The sequence below is a fragment of the Mixophyes fleayi genome, chromosome 7, assembly GCF_038048845.1.
Source record: "Mixophyes fleayi isolate aMixFle1 chromosome 7, aMixFle1.hap1, whole genome shotgun sequence".
Taxonomy (NCBI): Eukaryota; Metazoa; Chordata; class Amphibia; order Anura; family Limnodynastidae; genus Mixophyes; species Mixophyes fleayi.
Window position 1 is genome coordinate 123,487,962 of NC_134408.1, and position 18,616 is coordinate 123,506,577.

General features: G+C 41.4%; 1 protein-coding gene across 1 annotated transcript in view; it reads left to right on the forward strand.

The window, feature by feature from the left end:
- The window catches only part of CIRSR (corepressor of RBPJ and splicing regulator), a 29,754-nt gene extending 13,262 nt beyond the window's left edge, over positions 1 to 16,492 (forward strand). Inside the window, exons 8-10 of the mRNA XM_075180609.1 lie at positions 8,421 to 8,527; positions 11,287 to 11,381; positions 15,742 to 16,492. Coding sequence (XP_075036710.1) covers positions 8,421 to 8,527; positions 11,287 to 11,381; positions 15,742 to 16,387 — 848 coding nt within the window. The 3' untranslated portion in view covers positions 16,388 to 16,492. The remainder of the gene's footprint in view (positions 1 to 8,420; positions 8,528 to 11,286; positions 11,382 to 15,741) is intronic.
- Positions 16,493 to 18,616: the final 2,124 nt, after the last annotated feature.

Here is an 18,616-nt window from a genome sequence, read left to right on the forward strand (position 1 = left end):
CCCCCCCTAAATTTTGCCCCAAATTAACAATAATATTAATTTACTATTAATTAGTCAAATGCCAATGTGCCCAATATTCAGCATTTGGGTCATTTTAATATTTTGCTGTTGTGCATGTTGTTGACAACATATGTAAAAGGTTTTGACATGTGCGTATATACCTTTTCTGTAAAAGTATTTTAAGTCGAACAGATCATGTAAATTTATTATACTGCACGTGTTCACAAAACTTCATTAATATAAACAGACAATTAAGTATTCCAATAGAAAGTGTCTTGAGGAAAAGAGAGAACATTTCTATTGTAACATTTATCCTTCCATGTTGAGCAGAGCATTGATGCCTAGGTTTGGTTTATTCCATCAACTGACTGGGAAGGAGCTGCATGAATATATATGTCTGTCTTTAGCTAGCCAGTCCTACCTAAATAACCTATCAACTGCAAAGTTATGCAGGTCTTTGAGTAAGTAAAAAGGACAGAATATAAGGGAGATTCTTGCCCTATTAACATGAGGAAGCTGGAGATTCCTGGCCTGTAGGTTTAATATTTGCAGTTGGCTATGTAACTTTCTGAGCAACAATCCCCAACCGACCATATCATACAAATTAACCTCGCTGAGAACAAAGAAGCCTAATTACTGTTGGACTAAAGCCCCTCTTTATTTCCTTTAAAATCTGTATTTGTGGTACAATTGGGCAACTGCAATCTGCATAATAAATGACGTAATCTACACAATAACACATGCATAATCTTCACATGAATCACTACACTGCCTTGAAATATTCTCCTACTACAGGGACTCCCATTAATTGTCGCAATAGATTAAAAAAAACACCAAATCTATCTTTAGATAATATAGGTATTTCTTTCATCCATCTGGGGGACACTGCTTAACCATGGGGTTGAGTAGGTAGGGAGGACTCTTGGCACCTAAATAGTTTACCTCTGAGCTGCCGACAGGCCCCTTCCTCTGCCAACCCCCTCCTGTATTTAGTTAGGTTAGGTTTTTTTTTTGTTTTTTGTTTTTTACTTTATAGTCTAGATGGGTGTGCACTGTAATACAGAGCACACTCGTGTTAAGAAGCAGCTGCAGCAAGGAGCAGAACGGCTCCCGCTGACAGCTTCAAAGAAACTGTGTGGGCTTCTCACAGTGTGACAAGCGGTCTGTACAGACTGCACAGTGCACAGGATACCGGCGCTGCCGCTGACAGAGAGCACCGTTAGTCTTGTAAGGGGGCCATGTTCAGAGGCACTGTGAGACAAGTGGAACGTACAAAGTTCCCCTCTTGATAAGGAGGAGGGGGAACGTGTGGAATGGCCAGGCAGTGTGAGCGCTGCATGTGTGGCACTAAATGGCAGATATAAAAGGCGACTCAACTTGCAGAAGAAGTAGAGATCGTCAGCATACTACTAGAGAGCACAGCAAAGGGGGAGTTGGATTTGCCCCCCCCCCCACCCCCCTTCCTTTGCTGATGGAAAAGTCGGAAGGTCCCTCTGGCACCAAAAGGAGTCAAGGGGAATAGGAGACAGCAGCCACTATGGAAATCTGCAACTGCTGACAGGCTTCTCTCTGCTAAGTATATTTTATAGTCTATATGTTTATAGGGGAAGTATGGATTCTGGGCACATTTTGGGGGAAGAGTATAATATTTATAAGGGATTATTGCTCTCTCATTGACAGAAATACTATCTTTTGACTTGTTCATCGATTAGTTAGTATTTTCTGTGTAAATATCTTGTGTGTATGTGCCTATACTTTGTGCTGTGTGGTAGCTTTATTTTCTGCTAAAAATGTCAGAAAAAAGTAAAGCAACATGTGCCAAGTATTTTTCCTGTTCCATATGTAATGCTAAATTAGCTGGTGAATAACAGGACCCAGTGGTGCTCTGTGCTGATTGCTCTTTGAAGTCAGTTGTGGCGCAGCCTAAAGACGGCTCCATTCAGGTTGAGATCCTCCTGAGTGGGTGGCTGTTTTGACACAGGGGGGTGGTACCCTGGTTAAGCTATGATCTAAGCCAACTGAAATTCCAGCGGTAGCTGCGGTGTTACCTTCTACCTCTGGAACGGTAGCCTCTGTTAGTTCAGACGTGTCTACGAAGATGACAAGACCTTTACCCTCGGTAGTAGGACAATTACTTACCCTTGCGTCTCAGGTATCTTCCCCTGCGGGGGAGCCTGGATGGTCTGCAGTGGTAAAAGGTTTGGATCGGTTAAACTATTTGCTGGAGAACCCTAAACATTTACCTAAAAATAAGAGACCTAGATCAGCAAAACTGCTGTTTCTATTGTCTGACTCAAAGGGATCTTCTGAGGAAGAAGGTGAATTGTTAGAGGACTCAGATCCCTCATTAGTAGAATCAGAGGAGAGATCTAGGTATCAAGGTATGGACGATCTGGTTAGAGCAGTACGTCAGACCTTGAGATTTGTAGATGTGGAAGAGACTAGGGGCTAGATTTACTAAGCTGCGGGTTTGAAAAAGTGGGGATGTTGCCTATAACAACCAATCAGATTCTAGCTTTCATTTATTTAGTACCTTCTACAAAATGACAGCTAGAATCTGATTGGTTGCTATAGGCAACATCCCCACTTTTTCAAACCCGCAGCTTAGTAAATCTAGACCTTGGTCTCTGGACCAGTCTCTTTTTAAGAAGGTTTCAAGACAAGCGATTTGTTTCCCTCCCTCTGCAGAGTTGAGAGAGATTGCAGAGGCTTCTTGGAAACAGCCAGACAAGAGGTTTACTATGCCTAAAAAGTATGGGTCATTATATCCTCTGCAAGAGGTGGATATGGCCCGCTGGGAGCAGGTAGCGAAGGTAGATAGTCCTGTGGTGAGGTTAGTCTGCCAGACTACACTGCCGGTACCAGGAGCAGCTTCTTTACAGTATGCGATCGTAAGTTGGAAACTTTTTTGAAGTCTGTCTTTAAAGCTGCTGGTACAAACTTTAGACCAGTGTTTTCAACAGCTTGGGTTGCCAGGGCGATGGAAGCATGGGCTGGACTGTTGGCATCTGCTTTGCAGGATTCGGAGCTGCTTCCTTTGGGCTGAAGGAAGCTGCAGGTTACGTGTATGAAGCGGCCCAGAATTCAGCATCCATATCTTCTATTTCGGCTACAGCTGTAGCAGCCAGAAGAACCTTATGGTTGGGGTCAGCTCACTATCAGTTGAGGGCTCTTCCATTTGGGCTTGCAAAAGCCCCAAGGGTGTTTACAAAGATAATGGCGTCTTTTCTTCATACCAGAGGGGTTTAAATAGTGCCCTATCTGGACGATTTGCTTAGCAAAGCTGTGTCAGAGCAGTTGTTTAAACAGCATCTTCAGTTTACCATTCAGGTTCTGGAGAGACATGCTTGGCTCCTGAGCCGGCCGAATTCACAGTTGATACCTTGTCAAAGTATGTCATTCCTGGGACTAATAATGGACACGGCATGTCAGAAAGTTTTTTTTTTCCCAGAGGACAAGATAAGGTTCCTGCAAGAGTTGAACAGGGTTCTGTCGTGCAGGAGGCTGTCTGTTCTCCTGTGCATGAAACTGTTAGGAAAGATGGTGGCTTCTTTCGAGACTCTCCCTTACGGCAGGATCCACTCGCTGTGTTTTCAATGGGACATGTTGAAGAAATGGACTGGGTCCCATCTGAAGTTAGATCGTCAGTTGGTGGTGTTATCCCCGGAGGTGAGACAGTATCTCAGATGGTGGTTTGTGAGAGACATTCTGATGGAAGGCAGGTCTTTTGCTCCGCGGTCTTGGATCTTCGTATCCACGGATGCCAGTCTCAGAGGGTGGGGGGCAGTGGCTCTTCACCTGAGACTACAGGGACTTTGGTCAGTACAGAAGTCTGTTCTTCCCATAAATGTTCTAGAACTGATGTCCATGTTGAAGGCATTGCAGGGAGTACAGAGAGTTCTGCAGGGAATGCCGATTCGTGTTCAGTCCGACAATGCCACGGCAGTGTCGTACATAAACAGGCAAAGAGGCACCAGGAGTGCAGGAGCAATGGAAGTGACATTTCAGATTTTAGCTTGGGCCGCGTTGTCAGCAGTTTTAGTCCGCTTGCAATTTCAGAATTCCTGGAACAATCTAGGCCTGCACGAAGTTCTGCCGGGAGAATGGGCTCTTCATCCGGCTATTTTTCAGTTGTTTGTAGACAAGTGGGGACTTCCGGATCGAGATCTGATGGCGTTGCGTCTCAACAGGAAGGTTCCAGAGTTTTGCGCAAGGGCAAGAGATCCACTAGCAGTGGTAGTGGATGTGTTGACAGTGCCATGGGACTTCAGGTTAGGTTACCTGTTTCCTCCCATATCAATGATTCCCAGTGTCCTTCGGAGAGTTAAGCGAGGAGGTCGGGCAGTCATTCTGGTGGCTCCAGCTTGGCCACGAATAGTCTGGTTTCCAGAAATTCTTCTAATGGCAGTAGGTCCGGGTCTTCGGTTATCTCTTCGGAAAGATCTGCTAATTCAGGGACCATTCTTGCATCGTGATCTAGCCCGGCAGAATTTAACGGCATGGCTTTTGAGGCCAGTCTTTGGAAATCCAGAGGGTTTTCTTCGAGGGTAATTGATATTCTCATTAAAGCTAGGAAGCCAGTTGCAGCTCGAATTTACCACTGGATCTGGCGTGTATATATAAAATGGTGTAGGAATAGGGACTGCAGTTCAGAGTCGTTTCATCTTGCTAGGTTCCTTGCATTTCTACAAGATGGCTTGGATGGAGGTCTTCGATTAGGATCTTTAAAGGGTTAGGTTTCAGCACTTTGTGTGTTTTGACAGACGTTTGGCTGAGATTCCAGATGTTAAGACTGATTTACAATGGGTTATTTATATCCAATCTCCCTATGTTCCACCAACGGCTCCTTGGGATCTTAATTTGGTCCTTAATATGCTGCAGGAGCTTCCGTTTGAACCGTTGCAGTCGGCAGAGTTACGGTTCCTAACTTGGAAGGTGGTTTTTCTTCTAGCTATTGCCTCCGCTCGGAGGGTATCTGAGCTATTGGTTTTGTCTCGTCGTGAACCTTATCTGTTCTTTCATGATAGAGCGGTTCTAAGAACAATTCCATCATTCTTCCTAAGGTGGTGTCTGGTTTCCATGTAAACCAGGAGATAGTAGTTCCTGTGTTCACAGAGGATCCTCAGGCATCTGGAACAGGGAACATGATATTTTTGGATGTAGTTAGGGCTCTACGAAATATGTCAAGAGAACTGCAAAGTTTCGTAGGACAGATTCTTAATTTATCTTGTTTATTTTCTCTAGACGTGGTTGGCCAGCGTCAAAGCAATCTATTGCTAGGTGGCTTACCCTGACTATTAAGCAAGCTTATGTCAGTGCTAGCCGTCCTGTGCCAGAGCGTATTGTTGCCCATTCCCGTTATGTTGGGTGTCTTGGGCTGCACGAAATGGGACCTCAGCGGATCAGTTATGCAGAGCATCCACCTGGTCCTCGGCCCATACTTTTACGAAATGTTACCAATTCAATGTCTTTGCGTCTTTGGACGTATCATTTGCCCGTAGTGCTCTACATGCTGGGCTATCAGTGGTCCATCTGGGGGACACTGCGATCCCTCCCTTATGCTTTCTTCTGTGTGTTCTTGGTTGATTGGCCTATCTTCTTGGGGCTTTTAAATCAAACTGAATACAGGAGGGGGTTGGCAGGGGGAGGGGCCTGTCGGCAGCTCAGAGGTAAACTATTTAGGTGCCAAGACTCCTCCCTACCTACTCAACCCCATGGTTAAGCAGTGTCCCCCAGATGGAATCAGAGAAACTGATTTATCGTAAGTATAAATCCTCTTTTGCTTTCATTTACCTCTAGATTATTAATTCTAATTATAGATGCCCTCTAATCCATTGATTTTACTAATTCCCCACAAATGTATTTTTGAGGACATGCTTCCAAATGTCGCCCATTATCGGGTGTAAGTAGGTTAAATTTCTCAATAAAGTGACTTATACATCTGGGAGAATGGACAAGTGCTTCATGTCATGTACAAGTATGACATGCTTTTCTCCATAGTTGTTAAACCCTTCTGCTGTCTGTAATATATATTTTTTTGCTAGCAGAATTGTTCTTTTTGATAACGTATCAGAGCATGGAAAAACACACTAGAGCGTATGTCTAAAAATAGACTCCTCATGCTGTTGGGTTACGACCCTCACCATAGCCAGGTGTCTCTTGATGAAGCCCAACCTTAATCTTGCAAGAAGTAGAAATCGGAGACTTTGAATGATGAAAAACAAAATCTGCTATGTAGCTCCACATGTTGGCTCATGGTCTTTGAAAAGTTTAGAAACATCAGAAAAGATTGGTTTACGTTGTTCTTAAAGAGCTGAATCCTATAATAGTCTGTTCCCCTTCCCTGCTCTATGGATATTTGGTGAACCTATTGACAAAGAGACTACAATATGTATAAAAGGGAAGACAGAGGCTGATCAGAATCGCCAGGTAACAATCATCGGCAAATGCAAGCCTGTGGGGGGCACAGATCATGGTGAGACATGACTTTTATTGGTCCTTTAACTGACTGGTGCTCTTTGCTCATGGCAAATTATTCTAATGGGCAAAATTGACTTGTTGCTATGGAAAAAACTGGTATGTGTCAGTGCTTGGGTACATTTAGCTTGACCTTGCTTGAGATTTTTACCTAGATCAGGCTATGTAGATCATTGTAACACTATAGGATTTAGCCAAATAAAAACCGCCTGATGCTGATTTAAAATAATTGAATACAATTGTCTCATTCTTCTTATTTCAATGGGGGAAAACCAGAGATCAAGTCTGTGTGTGCATGGGGAGATACATAACCCACATTACAATGTTCTCCCCAGAAAATTTTGCCAGCCGGGTGCAGTTGTAATACTTTGCAATAATAATGAACAATGTAGGATGTTATTACCCACACCTGCCAGGACTGGTAAGACTGGTGGTCAGTGATCTAACACATACTGCTGGCTGTAGTGCTCACATAGTGCCTGTTCTATTAGGAGAATGAATGGTTTATTCTATTATAATAGGAATCTGTTGGGCTCTGGGTGGCAAGTAGAAACAGTCGGAGCACCTGGGAACTAGGTGATGGGGAGAACACTGCATTAGATGGCCAAAAGTATGTAGACATCCGAACATCACATCAAGCCAAAACCACTAATATGGTTGCCCTCCTGTTTGCTGCCATAACAGGCTCCACTCTGCTGGGCTTTCCACTAGATACAGGGATTCGCATCCATTCAGTCACAAGACCATTAGTGAGGTCGAGCACCGATGTTGTTAATAAAGCCTGTTCCTTTTGCGATCTAGTGATTCAAATGCCAACATGAAATATAATCATCATCATCAGATATTTATATAGCGCCACTAATTCCGCAGCGCTGTACAGAGAATCCACCCCATTTATATCTTGAACCTTACCGGTGGTAAAGATAGAAATGTGTAGCTTTTGTAAAGATATATTCTAAAAGGAAAATGGCATCCACAGGTGGGAATACCTCCCTTTTGCATATTCCGCCTTTGGGGGGATAAATCCATGAGCAGCTTCCTGACCTTTGCTGCTGTTACTGTAAATATTTGGCAAGTCTTATATGATGATGGCATTCTCTAGTTTTCCAAGAGGAGCAATAACGGACATAGTCTACATTATTAGTGTGTGATGTTCATTTTGGGGCCTTGTCTAAAAATAGGGGCATCTGAATGACTGCATGGCAAAAACGCTGTATAGAAAATTGACTGTATTTTATTTGTGTATCAATCAGATGTCTTTCTGCTTTGGTGTTACTATTCCTATTTTACAAAACCTTCTGTCTGACACTGGAAACTAAGCTAACCGGGATCCATCCATTTTTAAACCAATAGGATTTATTTCAAGGAGCCTAAAATGTTTCCAGTGCATTCATAATAGCTGTGTCTGCAGGAATAAGAAGTATGAAATGCACATTTAAAGGCCATTTTTGTGTGGCGCAGATTTATATCTACATAAAGGTGAATTATAAGTACAAGCGATTCATCGCCGCTGTACTGCGCTGTGTACGTGAAAGTCTCTAGCTGTCGGCTAGTGTCACATATTCTTCTTGTATGGCAGCTGTGTACTGGGTGGTGGCCAGTGAGAACTTCTTCACTTAACCTAGGTAACGCCAGGATCCTTTCCTGTAACGAGGAAAGTCCTAACTGACAATACACTTGGGCATGTTATGTTCAGTGATAGTAAGTTACATAAGAGGAGAACTTGGCTCCTCGCTTAAACACAAATGCATTTATTTTGTATTCTGAATCCCCTGGCAGCTTTTTTGGAAAATCCTATCTAATGCTTTTCCCAGCAGAAGATTATTGAGTCGATTTTTGCTGTGATTTTACTTAACAAAGCTTCAAACGCGTTCCTACAGCGGAGTCAGAATAAAGGTAGCGAGATATCAATGATTAATTGAAACCAATATTCCTCTTCACAGGGCCATCAATGCACCCCTCGGAGTTAATGGCGGAGATGAGAAACAGTGGGTTTGCACTGAAACAAAATGTGCTGGGGAGAAACCTGACCGTAAATGATCCATCGCAGGTAATGATCTTCTTTTCTTATTCTTTTATTATAAGTAAGCTGAAAATATCTATACATTTACATCTGATTGCTTGCAAATTGCTGCTTAGCGTTCGGCAGTATGCGTATCCAAAAGACGGTGAGAGGGACCATTAAAATTGTTCATGATAGTATTTGATTTCTATTATTTTTATTTTTTCATCTTTTTCTTTTTTTTTTTTTTTTTTCTTTTTTTAAATCCCCCTCTATAGTGGAAAACGATTTACAAAAACAGTATATTTATTTATTTATTTTTTTGTGTTTTATTTTTGTTGTTTTTCCATTTTGGTTTTCATATCACTGAGCTTTTGAAAGATTATGCAGCTCCCCCCAGCCCCCCAAGGGTGTAGAATGTGAACTTGCGTAATCACCATCATCTCCTACCACATTGTTTGTTCCTTGCAACCTGCTGGCTAAACCAGGAGAGGCTTTAAAAAGGAAGAATAGAAAGGAATTTATTTCTAGATGGACACAATCGTAGATGGCAGCACTCCACATTGACTTGATAGCGCTGGGATAAAAACTGGGTGCATTAGACTTGTATCCTGGCATGCAGAGATTGCCTTTTATTATGAATATTCAATTACCGCAGACGTCTCCACAGCAACAACACACCTAAGTGTAATGCAGGCACTGCCTGATGGCCACTCCATAAAGCTTTTTTCTCTGAGCAATCTGTTCACAGGCACTTTTAGTGATGGATTTGTCAAGAGCTTTTGAATCCAGACAAAGCACTGTATGGGTACAAACTGAAACACATTAGAGCAGTTTGTAAAAAATGAGGATATTTAGACTTGATACAGTGTACTACTTTCTCTTATATTCATGTTTTGTGCCCTTTCCCTTTTTTATTGTCTGCGTTCTCCCTGCTAACGACTGTGTCTGCACATTGTACAGAACTGCTTTTATAGTGAATGATGCAGACCTCACACTAACAGCTGATCTTATAAACAATCCTATCTGTCCTGTAAAAATGCACAAAATTATTATGGATTTACTAAAGTTGTCATTCATAGTAGCTTTTTGTGACCGGATGGGCTTAAATTTCCACCTGGTCAGGGATTTTATTTATTTTTTACAGATTGTTTGTGATTAAATTTCCTGGCTACTCTTAGTGGTGCTGTCTGTTCACACTTAGACAGGGCGTGTATGGTGGCCAGTGTGGTGCCCACAGTTGTAGAATACTCCCTGCTGCCACCAGGCTCCTTTTGCCGCACCTGGAACCACTTGCTTCTGGGTGTCTCGTGTAACTGCTGCAACACCTCTTTGCTCTGGCTTGGCTAGCTTCTCTTGACCGCTTATTTTAGTTCAGGGCACTGGGAGCAACACCGAACAGCCAGTGTGGGGAGGGGGTGGATTAGAGTGTTGACTGTTATGTATAGGTCACAGAAACCCAGCAGGTTTAGATGTCACGTAGGTTCTTCAGTAATAATGATCTTTTTTTTTTTTATTGCTCATAGATAGCTGAGCGATAACCTTTACTTGATGGTAGCAACAGCTAATTGATGGTAGTAAGATGTTATATCTACATGGAGCTATTTGCCCTTTTATATACATTTTTGCATACCAATGCGGACGCAGGTAATCCAGAATCCCACTCTCTTCAACATGTCCTGCTTGTTTCTTTTATTTATCACCTGAAATAAGCCTATTACATGAACTTATTTTAACATTGCACTCTGTGATAGCATGAAGGTAAAAGGGGGACGTGCCACACTTTTCTGTCGGCCAGTATATCAAATGTGAGGTCCGAGATGTTTACAGATATTTTGGGGGGAATTCAAAAGGCCATGTTACTTTCAAAAGTAACCAACGGTAATCATGTGCAATAGTGCGCTTGGCATTACCGTATTAACGGCAATAGTGCGCGTGGCATTACCGTATTAACGGCAATAGTGCGCATGCCGCTTTACTTCCGGCTGTAATGTGACTGAATTGCCCCCTTTGATACAAGTTGGGTTTTTTCTTTTCTTCTGCTCTTCTTTTGCATTGAGTACTCCCTCCAGAAGAGTTGATGTAGATATAAGTGGTTTTGTTCTCCTTGCCAATTTCACTAACTCTGAATACTCTAGAGCTTATTTGTAAAATAAAGCAACACCTACGTTGCAAGGTGTAACAGGCTATAAAGACACATGTCTGTAAAATCTTTAAAGAAAGGAAGAAAATCGTCAGCACAGACATATAAATGCCTTTTTATTTTAGCCTTGATTACAGTAAATTAAATATACAGGGTTGGCAGTGAGGAGTGTTAACAGTACGGAAAAGGTCATCTCCATACGAGATCCTGCAACACTACGAGGAACAGATGAAACAGACCTGCACTGCCCTCTTCCAGCCTGTGGTGGGAGCTACTCTGGTTGTATCTAGTGAATGCGCACACATAGCATGGTCAATTGGCATTAATGTCACAATAAAAAGAAATCCCTTTACTAAGCGAGGAGTCACATTGGAGGCAACCTTTTTCTCAGTTAGACATGCAGCCATTCCTTTCACTAGTAACCAGTGACATCACTCAGGCTACATTCCTTGGTAAGTTCCTTGTGAGTCAACAGGCTGCAGTCTCGTGAAGATTCCTTCAGTCCGCAGACAGGCTGCGTTTACTGGGTATAGGCGAGGGGTACACTTTTAAGTGTTTTTGACCAATTTCAATTATATTTTCATTAATGTGTTAAAACATTGGTTCTCCTCAGTTCATTTGTGTGAATGCTGCTATTACATATTGCTCTAACTCCTTTTTCCAGGTATATGTTGTCAGTGAAGCTGAGGAAGAAGATGATGATCCAGAGGTGGAGTTTTTAAAATCCCTGACAACAAAGCAAAAACAAAAGCTTCTAAGGTATTGATATTGGTGAATATTTGGTCACGTCTCCATATTGAGCTGTACATATTGTTCACTTGTGTGTCCTGTTCCCAAAACCATAACTAAAGGTTCCTGGCCACTTTCATTGAACCCGAAGCTGTCATTGACCACCTTTAATTGTGTGTGTGGGGCTGCACGCTGAGGCATTAAGCCTCCATGTTAAGCAGACTTAAAGCCACTTAGCGCATGGTCCTCCCTCTTGTATGTAAATTTATGGGAAGGGGTTTAAAGGCAAGTGCCCTCCAACCTTTCACATCTCTCCACTATCCTTCTCCTTTTCCTGTGAGCTTTTGGAATGCGAGATCTGTTCGTAACAAACTTGCATCCATCCAAGATCTATTCATTTCAAATTGCAATTGCAGAAACCTAGCTTACCTCCTCTTACTCTACATCCCCTGGAGCTCTCCTGTACAGGGACCACACACTCAGCCTTACTTCCACTTCTTTCTCTTACATTCTCCTTTGGACTTCATCACCCACCATTGTGATGAAAACTCCCTTGTCTTCTAGTCTATCTCTAGTTTCTCCAACTTGACATTCACTCGCCGAGCACAGTCTGCTTTTCTTCATCCTCCGCTTATCTTATTCTGCACCCAAATTCACATGCACACAGCAACACCTATATACTCTTGACCTGATCCACTTCTCATCTTCACTGAAACTACTCTTCTCTACTATAGCTGCACTGTCCTGAATCTTCCTACAACAACAGACTCCCTTAAACCTTAGACATTGAAGATCTAGTTACAGTCTCTGGCTACCCAAAGCTCAACCATGACACATCAAACAGATCCGCCACCTTCAAAAGTGCTCTCTCACTGCTGAGCGCCATTGGAGAAAATCTCACTCCAATGCAGAATCCGTTCACTAAAAATTCATCCTTTAATCTTGCAACACTGTCCTTTCACTTGCCAAGCTAACCTACTTCACGTCTTTAATATCCACCCAGTCTTCTAACTGCTGATGCCCGTTTACCACCTTCAACTCAATGACACAATTTATCAAAATATCTCCTCACCCACCTTCTGTTACACCTCCAAATCCACCCTTTCTTCAGTCTCTCCCGTAGCTGAGGATGAAGTCTCTGCACTCATTTAATCATGTTGCCATGCAATCTGGTATCTTGATCCTATTCTCTCCCAAACTTCTCTACTCACTCTCCCCCACTGCATGCTGCCTCTAGCTCATCTCTTCATCCTGTCTCTCTCACCGCTCGCACATTGACTTCCTACTTTTAAACAAGTGCTCATCTGACCAATCCTAATGAATGTCTCTTGGCCCAGACTTCTCACCAACTACCACCCTATTTTTAGCCAAACTGCTTGAGCAACTTGCGTACAACTGCCTATCTTGCTTGCACTGCCTTCCCATCCCGAACTTCTAACAGAAGCTGCTCTTACAAAATTGATAAATGATCTACTTACAGCAATGTCTATGGGTCACTTGTACACACTCATCTTCTTTCTCTCTACTGCTTTCACCATTGTTGGTCCTTCTCTTTTACTGCATACCGTTCACTCCAATGGCATTTGTAACACAGATCTTTTCTGATACAATGCTTCCGTGTCTCTACTTCCGGCACTCCGCTCTCATGATCTCGGCCCTTTTCTCACTGTAAACTTCTTCCCATGCTGAACTAATTCACTTCTGTCTTGAGTACCACATTTGTGCTGATGACACCCAAATCTTTCTCTCCTTCTTCTGTTTTCTCATGTGACCAACTGTCTCTCTGCTATATCAACATGCATGTCCCAACACTACCCAAGCTCTGTTTTGGACATGCTTTATCTTCCCTTATCCCAGAGTCACCATTTCACCACAAATCTCCCTCAAGGTCAAAGACAGTACAATGTCCTCAGGATTCAAAGCCCATTGCCTTGGTGTCATCCATGACCCTGCTCTCTGCTTTACTGCTATCCTCCAGTCTCTCTCCCAGTCTTGTTGCCTCCACCTTAGATATTTTGCCAGAATACACCATTTTCTTACCCAAGATGCCACCAAAACTGTTTTGCATTCTGTCATCTCCCACCTCGACTACTGCAACCTCCTCCAATCTGGCATGCCCCTCACCCACATATTCCGCTTCAATTTTGAAATGTCCTAACTGCAGTAAGACTGACCTTCTCTTCTCAGTGCTCCACATCCACTGCTGGACTTTGCAAATCCCTACACTTGTTCCCCATATCCTAACTCAATTTCAGATTACTCCTCTACAAAGCTTTCAACACCACCCCCTTCATATATCTCAAACTTCAGCTCAAAATGTTTTCCCTGTTGTCCCATGCATTCTTACATCTACATCTGACCTGCCACTCGCCTGTGATAACCACCCTCACTCCCACCTACAACACTTCTCCTGTGCAGCTCCCCACTTGGAATTCCCTACCCTTACTAATCAGACTCTCCCCAAGCCAAAAATGTTTAAGCGCTCTCTGAAAACAAACTTCTTTATTACAGCCTACCTTACTCCCACCGATACTTCTCACACTGGTATACTCTCACAGCTGTCCCAATATCCCACACTTGCTCCTCTTGTCTCAGCTCTGCTATTTCCCCTTGGATTGTATGCTCTCTTATTCTATCAAAGGGTAGAATACCCTTTTATTTCATGTCTGTATTTTATGTACACGGTTTTCCTCACTGTCTGCGCTGCAGCACTGTGACGCCTTACAAATCAACAAGAATAAAACTAATAAGCGCTGCCTAAAGTGTAAGCTGATAGTACTCGCGTTTTAAAGGTATATAAAATATGGAAGATACTTATTTCAATTTTTCAACTAAGTGGTTCCTGGAGTGCCTGCAATCATCTTACCTTGAGCTGAAGCATTTTTCCATGTCTTTGTAAATGAAAGCAAACAGAGTCTGAGGATGCACACAGTAAAGATTGCACAGGGTGCAGATGTAACCATGTCACAGTAAGGTATTTTCAATAACCATGGAGACCAGTCTTTACTGATATAGGCTCTTCAACACTTATTCAAGGGCCAGTATTAAGTTTATTTACTTGCGTATCATAAAGTGGATATTGCAATTGTGATCTGCATTTTCCCAGTGCCAGTATCAGTATAGCACATACACCTGTTTTGTCCATTGAAGTTCTCTCTGCCGGTAAAATTAATGCTTGCACAAAATAAAATGACAAAGGTACATGCCATGTCAAATCGGTATCATGTAATGGGAACATTTTGTGACTGTGAGGATGACTAAGGTTTAGTATACTTATAATACTAGTTGTGTGTGTTCCTTTTTCCATTTCTACTGCCATGTAAATTGAATTTCCAAGTGGCTGATATATATCTTTCCCATGCGATGTTGAGAAATTCCTGGAGCGAATTAATCGTGCAAGTGAGTGGGGGAAAAGTTACTAGTTACTGTTGTCACATATAATTTGCTTTGTTAGTCTAAACAATGTATTCAGTCTAGTGTTGTATAAAGCGATATGCACGTCTTATCAAATCTGACCCGCTCTACATGGGTGTGCTTATTAAATAGTTTCATGTCCCCGTTCTTTATTGCCGCAGACAAACATAAAGACTGATTTAGCAGCGTGAGCCTTGCGTTAGTAAAGTGGCAATGTATATTGTAATTGGCTCGTCCATTGAGGAAAATATTCCACTGTGCATAGAGCAAGGGGAATTATAGGATTTAGAGCTGAAGTTGCTTCAATACTTTCTCTATTGGTTAACTTTGCATTAGCAGCAGGGATGCTGGGATTATACAAAACAATGGTGGGTGTTACATAAATTACACTTACATTCGTTTTAAAAAAAAACCCAAAAAAAACGATGTATAACTATTGCAAGTATTTGTATGCAATTTATGTCTTATACAACAGAGAAACCAGTGGGTTTTTTCCTATAATGTGGGCTCACAAAACAGAAATATATTCCCTTGTAATATGTGGATCAGCTAAATATTAATGTATTGTCTACTAATTTAATATTTTAGCAAAAATCAATGAATATTTTCGAAGTCTGAATACTAGAGGTATTTAATTTAATGAGACCTCCTTTATGTGCAATCTGTATTCAGTGTGGACTAGTAACTGTTTGGTTCTGTTAATAGGGCATTATTGTCTGCGCTTTAATGGTGTTTAATACAAGAAAGCATTTAATAACACTAAATTATTTTATTTTTGTTACCATAATGTATTACAAGGAAATATATTTAAGATAAAACTGTGGTTCCCATAAAACAAATTTTATTAATTTTAATATATAGTTTGTTCCAGTTTTTACTGGCTGATATGTCCTAATCCTCTAATTTAGGGGAGTTGGTCAGTGTCATGCATGACTAAATAGCTATTTATTTTTTTGCTATTTACTCCCAATTCTAGGAAGCTAGATCACCTTGAAAAGAAAAAAAAGAAGAAAGACAAGAAAAAGAAGTTGCAGAAGAAAAAAAGCAAAAACAAGCACAAAAAGCACAAGAGCAGCAGCCACAGTAGCAGTTCCTCCAGTGAGTCATCAAGTAGTAGTGACAGCGAGTCTGAGGCCAAGGATGAGAAGAAACATCAGAAGAAGTCCAAGAAAACAAAGCTTACCAAAGAGTCTGAAGACGGCAGTAGTGCTTGTGAGGACAAAGCTCTGTCAAGGAAAAGTAAAGGGACGGACAAACCTTCCATTAGCTGCAGAAAAACGGATGGCGGCCAGGAGGACTGTAGCACCAGTAAAGATGTCCAGAGGTCCTTGGATCCAAACGAGAAGAAGGAACGTCACAGAACAGAGGAATACAGCAGAACTCAGCAAAGAGACGAAAGGTTAGAAAAAAGCCATAGACCTGAAAAATCGAGATCTTTAAGGAGTCCAAGTGGCGGCTCTAGAAACCACCGCCATAGAAGCAGGAGTCCAAGCGGAAATAATCACAGAGACAGGAAGGAGTATGAATCTAGAAAACTGAAAGACAAGGAGAAAAGCCGAGATCACAGCGGTAGAGACAGAGAGAGAAGTAGGAGCCGGGAGAGAGAGCACAAAAGGAGATAGCCTAGCTTACATTTGTTTAAAAAAAGGCTGTTATAACTTCAAGTATCTACACATCTGTTTTTAAACATAATTTCTTCTTCATAATAAATAAATATATTTCTCCTTCCTACTAGACGGGGTGCATTTTTAGGTTACACAAAGATGTCCGCACCTTTTTGCAATCGATGTGATGCCCCAATTCTTGAACTGCAAGGTTCCTAAAACCCTATTAGTGGATACTGCTTCTTCTGCTCATCTTGCTAGATTGAGCCACAGAGACAGGATTCACACATCCATATTAAACGGGGCTGAAATTTGAGCTGCATTATTGTCCTGCAAGGTGAGAAAAGTGCATAACATAATAATTTGATGGACTACACCTCCCCATGCTTCCATTATTATGTCGCATAAAGCAGCCTAGATGTGAGAATCCTGGCTGTGGTTGTTCCAGTTTTTGACCTGTGCATGCCCAGGGACCTTACGATTTGATGTGCTGAGCAGAATTCAGTTTGGTAAATTAAAGTCTTGCTCACTGCACCAAAATACATGAAATGTGATCATTGTATTGAATCTATGTATTTTAAACAATACAGTACGTTGTCTTGTTATGCGTTTCCAATTGTGGTTGGCTTATCTAATCACTTGTTAACAGCAACCAGTAGGTTCAGCAATAGGGCATGCGGGCACTACTAGAATAGGCTGACGGACACGGGGAACAACCAGTGAAGCACTACTAATAACAAGCGGCATAATCTATGCATCAAGAGGGCACGTCCTGAAATGGGATTTCTGGAGCAGGACTTTCAAAAAAAATTGGGCGGGAGGTTACAGCATCTCTTTTAATCCAATACATTTTAAACTTCATTCTCCGAGGTTTACATTTCCTGCAGATTCAAGTTTAGATAGTGTTTTCCATTTTCTCCCCCATGGGTACACTTTTGGCAACATCAATTTAAAAGTAGTTATTCCTTAGCTGACCCAAAGTTTGCACTATAGGTAAGGAAGATAGAAGATGACATGTAGCTTCTACATTTTTGTTCTTTGTTTTTAAGGTTAATTATGTTCCATATTTTACCGAACTCAATTACGTGTCTGAATGATTAATTCTTTAAATTGTAAACCCTAATAGTTCAGATAAGAGTGTCTGGATCTGGAATTTAAATCTAACTGCCTTTCCCTGGTATATATTGTTTATAGGCAAGGGTAGCTCCCTTCTTGGGTGAGTAGATTATTTATGCAGGTTTGCACAATGTGTTATCTTAATGTGGCTACCAAACATTAATCATTCTCTTGATAAATGATCAATTATCAGTTGTTTCAATATTTATTTGTTGCAAAATATTTGTCCTTTTATGTGCTCCAAAGCACAACATCAACAAATGAATAAAATGTTTCTCTGGGGAAAAAAATAATCAAACATTCTATTTATATAAAATTCATGTGACCCTCAACATTTAACTTGTATACCTGGGACTACTACCCAACCTGTACTAGACTCCCAAGTGTACAAAAGATGTAGGTGTCCAATCTCATTGGGATTAATCATGTTCATTGGTTTAGATCTAACCTCCCCAAACAGGTTTGGAACTTGGTAGGGATATCATCCGGTGGATGGTGTGTATCGCGGTCCTGCACTCCCTTGAGCCTGCGTGACGAGTGTGACATAGTGTTGCTCCAAAGACAACAACTAGTCTGTTATTAAAATGATTAAAACTCTCCCTGGCTATCGTACGTACACTAACTTTGCCTAACCAATTATGCCACAACCAAGGTTTTTTGTGAAGAGCCAACACTCTTACTCAGGAATCCTTTGGTTCTTTCTTTAATGTATCACAATTTACTTTCATCAGAGTTCTCATAAACCATGTTTCAACTATGTTGTTTTTTTTAATACCAAGCTAAGCCTGACATGTGAATTTGTAAGAACACAGACCTGAACTTAATGGTTTTCATCTTCAGCATTGTAGATTATTTTTTTTCGTATTACATTACATTTAACAAAATGACATACAACAATATAAAACAATAGTTTCTTGTAAAAAAAAAAAAAAAAAAAGGGAATAAACAGAAATTGTAAACGAACGAACGATCAGCTTTCTGTCTGCTGGGAGAGAATTTTGGGGCAATATGAAATTGACTCCCAAAATCTGTTAGACTTACTGCACATTTTAAAGATGCTGCAGGTACCCACAGCCCCCCTTCCTTTCATGTCAGACCAAGAGAGTCTAAAATTAGGTCATAAAAAAAAAG